Source organism: Danio rerio, chromosome 1 (assembly GCF_052040795.2).
Source record: "Danio rerio strain M-AB ecotype USA chromosome 1, GRCz13ab, whole genome shotgun sequence".
NCBI classification, from domain to species: Eukaryota; Metazoa; Chordata; class Actinopteri; order Cypriniformes; family Danionidae; genus Danio; species Danio rerio.
Genome location: NC_141021.1, coordinates 29,276,887 through 29,288,308, shown reverse-complemented (window position 1 = coordinate 29,288,308; position 11,422 = coordinate 29,276,887). Strand labels below are relative to the sequence as shown.

The following is an 11,422-nucleotide window of genomic DNA, read 5'->3' as shown; positions in this document are numbered from 1 at the left end:
GTGCACTTTTTGCCAGAAAAACCGGAGAGATCTTAAACACGAACCAGATTATGCACCAATCAAGGTACCACATCCGTGGTTCTAACGTTGTTTAATTAAACTTTTGACAACATTACAAATGTAAGCTTTGTATTAACGCGATGCTTCACCAAAGGAACATTCTGCCATACTTTATACACCCTTCATTTTTTCAAAACACATTTGCATTCCTTAGAAAAAAACTAACTGACTGACTGGAAATAAATGGTGAGGTAACTCTCATTTTTGGGTGAACTATGCATATATTTTGCATACCTCTAACAAAATATATTATTACTGTCTAAATAGTCAATGCTAACCTTCTGTTTTTGTCTGGTTTGACAGACCAAGATTCAATTTGAGCTTGTTGGAGTTGATTTGATAGGGAAGCTGGTAAAAACTGAGCAGTAAAATCAGTAAAATTTAGTCATTATAGACTATTGTACAAAAAGGGCACAGGTATATCCGCTCAAAACTAAATCTGCTGCAGAAGAAACACAATCTATTTTCAAATGTATTCATCAGTTTTAAGTCCCCAAACGGATCTTAACAGAAAACAAGGAAGGAAGTTTGTCAAGCATTTGTATCCTTTTTACAAAAAATCCTTAAAATGCAGATGCAATTGTTGAAGTAGAAGTCAAAATTTTTTGCCCTCTGTTTTTTTTTCCGCACAAGGATTTTTTTTTTACAGCATTTCATTCATGTAAATGTATTCTATGGAACAAATCACTGTTATCCAATGACCTGACTAGTTACCTTAATTAACCCAGTAATGTCTTCAAATTGTACATTTTAATATGAATAGTCTTGAGAATTTTGTCAAATATTATGTGCTGTCATCATGGCAAACTGTTTAATAATGACAATCTTTTTGTTGAAAAGAAATTATAAAAATATTTTTGTGGGCGTTGGGGGCTAATATTTAAAAATTACAATACTAATAAACTGGTTTATTTAAACTGTTAACCACCCTTAGACCAATTGGCGGATGGAAAGGCTCAATGGTACAATTCAAAGGTAACAAATGCAATTAACACATCCAAAACACAACACATGCATCACTTGTTTGTGCAGAAACATTTCATGTACAGACTTATGTGTATAAAAGTACAAACATTTAATTCATTTTACTAATTACATTTTCATTTTATGTATTTACCTTTTATGTTTTAATGTTATTAGTATACTTGCAAAGCTAGTGGAGGACAAACCCAGCAACTGGGACCAATATTTAGATGCAGCCATGTTTGGTGTGTGGACCAAAAAACCCAACACAATCTCACAACAATTTGTAACTTTTTAATTTAGTGGTTAATTCGTATGAATTTGTATGATCTAATTCATACAATTTAGTAATATTTGCTCATCCCCCAATGACAGTTGGGTTTAGGGGTGGGGTTAGGTGCCACGCCTCCTTTTTAAAATCATACATTTTTGTACGACTGAACTCGAATTAGCCAATAAACTGGCAAAAGGTAAAATACTTACATTTTCAGGCTGAGTTCAGGCTGAAAAACCATAAGGTTTTCTCCTTTTTTATGTTTGGGAGAAAAGCAAGATACCCTTCTTTCTACCAGAAAACTATTAAGTGAAAAATATTTATTTAGAATTTTATGAAAAGTGCCAGGTATATAATTGTAAAGCTGTATTTTACAGATGGAAATGAAGATAAAACATTTCTCATTAACATGTTGCCAAAGGTTAATTCTTTATTTGAAGCAGTGTGTTGTGAGGAAGAGGTGGCTATTGACATCAGGCGCCATTATAGATATATACACTAGATATCGCATAGAGACCCTGAGCATGTTTCAATAGCGCCGCCACATTTGTACAGTGCTCCCAGGATAAGTGTCATTCAACCGCACTAGTCAAGACAGTGTTATTACGTGAAGATGCTGGACTTTAGCACTGTCTAAGGGTGTAATAACGAGCAAACAAAGAAAACAAAGCACAAAGGCAAAACATTTCATAGGTAAGATTTATTTTTATACGATTTTGTATGTTATGAACTTTTGTGCTAAACAGGTAACGTTAAAGATGATAATACGAATACGATATGATAATACGATAATAGGGCAAAGCAGCACTAGCTCACACTCAACACTCGGCTTAATGTTTTGTTAAATAAAATCAGCAAACAAACAGAAACTTATATTATTGTCAGCTAGTGAAGAAGTCGTTCATAACAGAGATTCATTCACAAACGAATCGCTCCCTCCGTCAGTATGAAAACTTAAAGCAGGTGAGGAGGTGTTTCAGGACATGATTAGATCAAATGTAACAAGGAGGGTGGATAGTTCATTTCCATACACACAAACATGAGCTTTTTATCAGTAATACCGGTGCGATCACTTATCCATCAATGTAGAAAAATAATGTAAAGTTATAATTTTCATTAAAAAAAAAAAAATGCATACTGAACAGCGGAAAAACTCCGAATCATAAATATATGTATGAATGTGTATATCTCTGCTTTGGATGACCACAGTCCTCCACTGCACCTTGGTCCTGCATTAATTTCAAAGGAGCGCTACCCTGTACTAAAATGGCGGCTCTATTGACGCATTCCTTCTAAAAGACAAAAACAGGGTAGGCGACATCTAATGTATATATCTATGAGGCGCCATGAGAAGATTCTGGGTCTAGTGGAGAAAAACACCAGAAAAAACCCATGAAAGAACAAGACGACGACTTTCAAAAAGGCAATGCCAAAGCCTTGAGGAGGGGGACAGGGTATGGAGAAGAAGTGTTCGCAGTGAACAACGAAAGGGAGGAAAACTTGATCCTGAATTAAGTGACCAAATTCAGGATCAAGTGACCAAAATAGATGACAAAAAGGGGGATCTTGTCAACTCTATAGGACAGTCCACACAAAAGGTCAGCATTGATCATTTGAAACTCCACCATGAGGAGAGGCCAAGAATACTTTAAAAAAAAAAATCAGGAAACATCAGTTCACCTCAACCCCCATTTTCTATTCAACCTCAAATCACTTCACCCTGTCCACCTCAGGATGTCTGTTGTCCAGATGAGGACATCTGGCCTTCTCCTCCCCTCCACCTTTCTCCTCCAGCAGAAAAATCCTGTCTAATCGGGTTACAAAAAAAATGTATGTGACTTGGAAAATGTAACTTGGACCTTTTTTCAGCTCTAAAATGCCAAATACATAAAATAATTGATTTCTTTCAATACTAGTCCTTTATCACACAGTGATTCAAGATGCATGGGGAGAAAAAAATGCACATGTTCTGCTTTCCCCACATTGGCAGTTATGAACTGTTTTACTGAGAGATAGTTAGGACAGCTCCCAATAAAGAAGTTAAGAGTGAGGTATGGAGAGATTTGTCTGCATGGCTTGTATGTACATTTCATGTATATACAAGCCATCCTAGTTATTTCACCTGATGGATAGAAAATTCAAAACAATTTTTTCAACAGCATAAATATTTCTGATTTATTAAATTACAATTTTTAATAATTCAAATGAACACAATTCAAATTTTGATTGTTTTGACATATTATTAGCTCCTCCCTCAGTCTCATCCACATTATACAGTACGTGATCAATATGAGTTGAAAAAGCTGTGCTCTTGCGCACAGTGAAAAAAAAAAAAAAACTTAATCAAAAAAAGTTCAAACTGCGCAATGACAAGAAATAATATAGATCACAAAACTAAACTGACTAAAACGAAAGTAACCAGCCTGGTTAAAAAATGTAATATTTACAAAGTACAGATATTTGGGTAAAAATGTAATAAATAAAAGTAAAAAGTTCTCAGAAAAAATAAATAAATAGTGGAGTAACGTACTGATACCAGAAAAGTCTACATAAGTATTTTGTTACTTCCCATCTCTGGATATAAGGTTTATGGTTTATTCACATGGTAGAGTAATCCTTCTGTAAATTTGAAATAAATTTGTTTTAAATTGCTATGAAACTTATAGGACTAAAAACCTATACCAGCACTCAGACTCTATACCAGCAATGCACTTTGACAAGATAAGAATGCTGAGCAATCCATCTCATGTACTGTACCCATGTTATAATATCCTACCCTCTGGCAGAAGATACAGAATTCCATGATGCAAGTGGAATAGGCTCAAAAACTCCTTTATTCCAGTGTCACCAATATCTATGTATGTGTTTTTTGTGTTTTTTAATTTCTTTATAGTATCAGGCGATGCTGAAATATACTGCTAAAAATAAAATTAAGGGAGTATAAACGCTTGGAGCTACATTTTGTTGTTTAAGTGTTCAATTTATTTTTTAAAGTTTACTTATGAGTCCACAAAAAATTGTTCCCCTTAGGGGACAATAAATATAAATTTTTTGCACATATAAGTTTTATTTATGGAAAAAATTATAAATCATTGCACAAGGTGAATTTTAATTGGTGAAAAAAAGTGACACATATCACGCTTTCCACACACAATATGTGAATTGCCCCTTAAATCACTGATACTAGTGGCAGAGCCAGGGGCAGACTGGGACAAAAATTCAGCCCTGGCACTTTAATCACATCAGCCCACATTACCACACCGACACAGCCCCACCCACGGACACGCACATTCACCATTTATTTTGGTGTACAGATGGTGAAATAATATGACATTCTTGCCAGATTTTGATTACGTCCGGGTAACCTCAGATTGGGTCATCCCATCTTGAAATTAGGCGGCCGTCGCCGATTGGGCCAAATGCTTAACATTTATTATTATTATTATTCTTTTTTATTTATTTATTTATTTTTATTATTTATGTTTTTTATTTATCATCATCATAATATCACATCTAGCAAGAGATAAAAGCTGCCTGCACGTAAAAACAATAAAAAAAATAATTTGAAAAACTGACCGGCCCACATTTAAAAATTGGTCCGGCCCTTCTGGCATTTGCCAGAATTGCCAGATGGCCAGTCCGCCCCTGGGCAGAGCTGATCAGTACAAAAAAGTCAAACCCAAGCTTCTGATTTTAGGGGTATCTTTGGGGGTAATATAGAAGCAAATAATACAGTGAAATAGCAATCTGACAAAATAGTATTTATACTCTTTACCATTTACTATGACATAATAGTACATTTGGTGCATCAAAAGCATGTATATAATGATATCAGCTTAAAAGCTAATCCAGCAAAAATCTGTTTGAAGTTTCACTAAAATGTAGTATTTAAACTTCATAATTAAATATGAAATAAAGAGATTAACTGCAAAAAGGTCCCAACTTTGGAGAAAAAGAACCACCCCTTTCACCAGGCTGGCTATAGACCTGATATGCCTATATATATATATATATATATATATATATATATATATATATATATATATATATATATATATATATATGTAATGCTTATATGTAATGCTTATATATAATGCTTATATATAATAAGCACATTAAACACTTTGTACTTGCCTTTTACCAGTCATCTGCAACAAGAATGACATTACTCAAAAGTAACAGGAGGGAATTCTTATTTAAATCAAATTTAATTACTACTGCAAGTAATTATGTGTCACTAATATTCACACTTTTATTCAAAGGACTGATTAAAAAATCCAACTCTGAACATACAGATGAAAATGATAATAATAGAATAAAAATGAAAACATGCAATTTCCAAAAAAACACTCATTCACAGGAAAACATTGCTTAGTTTCAGATATTTAAATAAAAGACATGAATACAGTAATAGTAAGCAATCTACAATTAGCTACAATATTTTGCAAAGTACAAGCTAATTCAATGGCTTTTAATCATTTGTAACAGTGCTTCACATTTACACAAGGTCTGGCTCATTCAATTTATGTCTATATTATACATAAATGTACTTGTCAAAATGACTGAAAGGTAATATATGATTATATATAAGTAATCATGAGTCAGAATAATCCAATCTGAGCACAATTACTAAAGATTTATTTATTTTTTTAATATCTACGTCGTTTGTTGTTAGGCCCATCAAAGCTGCCCCCAACTGGACTTCCTCTCCCAAAGCCACTTTGGCCAAGCACACCAGGAACAGAACCTGCCCCAACCAGCATGGGTGAGTGTTGCTGTGGCTGAGGGGAGTCAACACCAGTCTGCCCACCAACAGGAGAACCCATTTGAAGGGGTCCTCCTTCAGAAAATCGCTCATTAGGCTGTAATCAAGTGTAAACATAAATTGGTACATTGTGGCAAGCATTTGGAATATGTTGTAATTTTAAATCGACCATGAAGTAGTTAAGTTGTTGTAAAACAATAAGTCCGAAATATTAACAAATATGTTTTGTTTTTTCCCCAGAAGGTTTAACACATAAGTAAGACAAGAAGTGAAGATCAGGAACACCCAGAAGAAGAAAAAGAAGAAAAAAAAACATAATTAGCACATGTATATAAAGAAAAGCAAATCCTGTATTATCTACACAAGAACAATAACATCAAAAAATCTAATCAAAATCCCAGAGGAATATACCTTAATTAAAAACAAAACAACTGCAATATAAAATGCACACTGAAAAATCTATTAAAGAATACAGCTTGGAAAATGAAACTCTTGCTTTAATTTTGTAATCTGCTGCTTTTGCTTTTTTTTCCTTTCTAGAAATGTTTCGTTAGCATTGCATGTCCTATTGTCATATATTAGGCATTAGGTCATTTTTTTGGAATAAGTACATGAGCACAATATATCCATGTGAACTCTCTCCAAAATGCAAACTTTCTAAAAATTTGCTTTTTTACGTGATATACCAAGAAATTATGTGTGTGTGTGTGTGTGTGTATATATATATATACACACACACACACACACACACACAGTTGAAGTCAGAATTATTAGAATAATAAAATTAATTTTTTTTCTTTTCTAAATATTTCCCAAATGATGTATGACAGAGCAAGTTTTCAGGAGAAAGTCTTAATTGTTTATTTCGGATAGAATAAAAGCAGTTTTTAATTTTTTAAGAACCATTTTAAGGTCAAAATTATTTGCCCCTTTTAAGGTAATTTTTTTCGATAGTCTACAGAACAAACCATCCTTTTACATTAACTTGCCTAATTACCTTAACCTTCCTAGCCTAACCTAGTAATTAACTTCACCTAATTAACCTAGTTAAGCCTTAAATGTCACTTTAAGCTGTATAGAAACACCTTGAAAAATATCTAGTAAAATATTATTTACTATAATCATGGCAAAGACAAAATTAATCAGTTATTAGAAATGAGTTATTAAAACTATTATGTTTAGAAATGTGTTGAAAAAGTCTCTCCGTTAAACAGAAATAGGGGGAAAAATAAACAGTGCGGCTAATAATTCTGACTTCAATTGTATATGTATATATGTATTTATGCATGTATGTATGTATATATATATATATATATATATATATATATATATATATATATATATATATATATATATATATATATATATATATATATATATATATGTGTGTGTGTGTATATCAAACTGTGTAATTATTTGAATACATTACCATCACTCCATTATCTGGAATCATTTTCGATGATCCATCCGGCCCCATGGCTCCAACTCTGCCTCCCATGCCCATCATTTGTGTGGGGCCTTGGTTACCACTAATTGCTGTCACAGGGTTAAATGAATCTACAAAAGACAACGTAGATGGCATTCACACAGTAACTGAGAAATGTGTTGAAACTATATCGAATTTACTACATACATGAGCCAATGATGTGTGAAACAAACAAAACAACAAAGACACACATTTTGGTGGCTTATGAGAACTCTCTTTTGGCATAATGTATTTTAAACTGTAAATACAACACTACTCCTAAACCCAGCCCTCACATGAAACCTGGCTAATTATGATTTTTAAGTGTTTGGCACAAGACATGCAAACATAAACCACCTAAACATTTTAATTCCTAGGTCATACCCATGTCATGATAAAAATTTGTGTTCCTGTAACCCACCGAAACAGTACAACAGTGGACAGTGATGACTAAAACAATTATATACAAAACAGAACAAATTCATTCAACAATCATAGAAATCTATAGTGAACATGCAGCAAGCAAAATTTCTTTTAAAACAGCACATAATGTAGTGTAATGTAGATGCCCTTTCACACCAAACACAATGCAGTGAAGTGAAGAACATGTGAGGCTGAAGTAAAAAAACAAAAAAACAACAACTAAATGAATACGAAAGAAAATAAAAAGATACAATGCAAGAATATATGAACTGAACTACAGATTATAACTGTTTAATACAAGTGTTTTTCAAAAGCAAAAAAAAATAAAAATAGCATTGTGTTTATTATATATAGATAGTTGACAATATCAATTCTCTGTATTCCTCTTTGCACAATTTCTTTTGGGTAATGTTTAACGTTCATTAAGAGAGGAATGAATCAGCAACTATCTGGAGTGTAAAATTCATTTACATTGAATGATTATGACAGTCCTTGTTATTCACCACAGCATGGAAGAAATTATTTCCATCATTAATTTAATTCTAATTTTATTTTCAATAAGCAAACAGATATATATATATATATATATATATATATATATATATATATATATATATATATATATATATATATATATATATATATATAAAAAAGTTAAGTAATATTGTAAACTTATTCGGGTAAATTATAATTGTCCACATAATAGTCCAAAGAACAAGAGGACGCATTTTCGAGAATTGTTTTCAGAATCCTTCAGAAATACATCATAATCTGTGTATTTAATTGTAATGATGATGAAAATATTAAAGAAAATGTGTAAAACAGCATCGACTCCACTTAAATGCATATGCAAGTGATGTACTGGCCCAAACAAATGAAATAATAAAAATAAATAAATAAATAAATAACATTATTAAAACCATTTTTATTACAGTCATACCTCCTATATTAATGGCTCCACGTGTTCCCATTTCATTCATTCTCATATCCTGTTCTCTCTGAAAGTGAAGGAGATGTTTTTGTATTGATCAACACAGAATTTGGGAAAACAACTCTGTAAAGAAAAATTTAGATTCGCTTTCAACCAATGTAATAATGCAGAGTTCATAAAAAGCAATTGCTGTTACAGCGTAAATTCACATTCTTTCGATCATATAAAAGTACCGAAAATAAAAAAGATTAAATAAAGTGTATATAGGGAAATCTTAAATATAAATGTGATTTATGGAATATGTATATTATTGCCAATAACCAAAACAAACCAAAACAAATAAAATGCATTTATAACCAGTCTGTCAATATTCAAGTACCAAAGTTTCTAAAGAGCTTTTTAATTGAATTAATCTTGATTAATATTTTAATTTGATTAATCAATCACTACATTACTTGATTAATTTGATTTAAAAAAAAATTATCCACATATAATGGTCTCCATGTGTGTGCACGTAAAAAAAAAATTCAAGTTTATTATACAAATAGCAAAACACTACTGTCTCTTCTCTCTTCTTTCTTTCAAAATACACAACCATAGCTAGTCTAAACTCCCACTGTCAGTTTATCATTTGTAAACATTCCCAAACATTTAACCACAAGACAAGAAGGCCATTCAATTCAGCAATCATGGATTGATTTCTGTGTGCTCACATTCAAAGCACAACCACCTCCAAAAGATCTCATGAACATTATCAACCCTCTATCACTGGATATTTCAATAATATTGACAACATCATTCTCTTGAATAGAGTTAATAATAGTGTAAAACATAAAAAAATCTTAAACTGTTTTCTTAAGTAACGTAACTAAATATAATTGAATATACATAAAGCTAAAAACTTTTAATCAAGTAATTTAATTGTGCATCTGTTTCTCAAAGATTAAATATTGTTACTCAGACCGTTGTCCTAGAAGTTTTTTTCTGATTTACAGTTTAAAATGTCTGATGTAGTCATTTTCTGTTCCTGTGTTTGTTGTGTTATGTGACATCCCAGTTTGTTATTCCATGTGTTTCTGTTGTGATCATGTGCTTCTTTGTTCTGTTTTCCCACCACTAGTCAGTTTCTTGAGTTTCACATGTGTTCCTCCCCTTTGTGTTATCAGAGTTAATCATATCCATGTATTTGTACCCCTGAGTTTGCTTAGTTCCTTTGTCTGGTATTGAACTATCCTCACCCTTAATGCTTTCTGGGTGTGTTTGTTTCAGTGTCTCTTGTGTGTTATGAATAAATATGCATTTTTGATAACTCCTCCGATCCTGTGCATTTGTGAAGAGAGCTAAACCATGACAGATGTAGAGACGCACTTAAATTAAAAGAGTTGATTTAATCATGAAAATTCTAAATAAACTAATCTGTGAACCCGAGACCAAAAATTACTTTTTTTTTTTTTGTCATTGTACAAAAAAATCCTTCAATATCAGACTTTTTAATTTTATGAAATGTAATTTCTAATAAAAGGTCAAATAAATTAATGAAACAATCTGACTTATAAAAACAAAAACATATATTTTTTAAACAATATCCAAATAAGTAATATTATTGGTAAAACAGGAGTCAGCAGTTAATTAATAGTTTGTTATACAACCCCAAATCAGGAAAAGTTGGGACAGTGCAAATAAATGGAAAATGTAAATAAAAAAATGAAAGTTTACTTACAAATTTACTTTAACATGCATTTCATTGCAGACAACATGAACACAAAATATTTTGTTTTGTCTGGTCAACTTCACTTTATTTGTAAATATACATCCTTTTCTGTCATTCAGACCTGCCACAAATTGCAAAAAAAGTTGGGACAAAAGCAATTAAGGGCTAGTAATCAGGTTAATTGGTTAAATAGTCTGGGGGACCATATAAGACTGTACCTGTCTATGGCTAACAACACCAGCTATACAGATGATGTGCTCTGCAAGTTTTACAACACCAGCTTGCACACCGCCTGAAGAGCACTGTCATCCGAAGATGGTCCTCAAGGCAATTTCGCCACCTATGTGGAGTGGACACTAGTAAGAAATGGATCAACGTTGATCGTCCATGCGAAGGGAAAACCTTGACAGTGCCACTCTAGACTCAAAGACCAACTCAACATCACCTGTCAGCAGAGACCGCTTACCAGAGCCCATCACAGACAGAGAGCCACCTGCGGTGTACAAGCCATCGCAACTATAAGCAACAGAGTGAAGAACCACCACCGAGGAGAAGCTCAACAGATCATCTGACCAGGTGTGTGAGCTGGCAACATTTCCTAAAGTGGGAGTCCAAACAGACATCGAGGGACTGAGCGAGAGTCCTGCCTACCTCCTTACACCTGAGAGTGACCTAATCCTGGACCCCTAGATGCAGTCATCGCCCTGTCTACGCCTCTGGCCTCCACTCCTCTGGCTGCTATTCTTTGTCTCTCTGTCCTGCTGGCTGTGTTGAGCTCCTTTCTCCCTTCAGCTACACCTTGGTTCTCTGTCACTTCACCGCTGACTTCC

General features: G+C 33.0%; 1 protein-coding gene across 1 annotated transcript in view; it reads right to left on the bottom strand.

Moving 5' to 3' along the window:
- Positions 1–5,524: 5,524 nt before the first annotated feature.
- The window catches only part of pspc1 (paraspeckle component 1), a 55,830-nt gene continuing 49,932 nt past the window's right edge, over positions 5,525–11,422 (bottom strand). The window contains 3 exon segments of the mRNA NM_001045258.1: positions 5,525–6,159; positions 7,492–7,619; positions 8,891–8,948. Of these exon segments, the coding sequence (NP_001038723.1) occupies positions 5,947–6,159; positions 7,492–7,619; positions 8,891–8,948 (399 nt within the window). The 3' untranslated portion in view covers positions 5,525–5,946.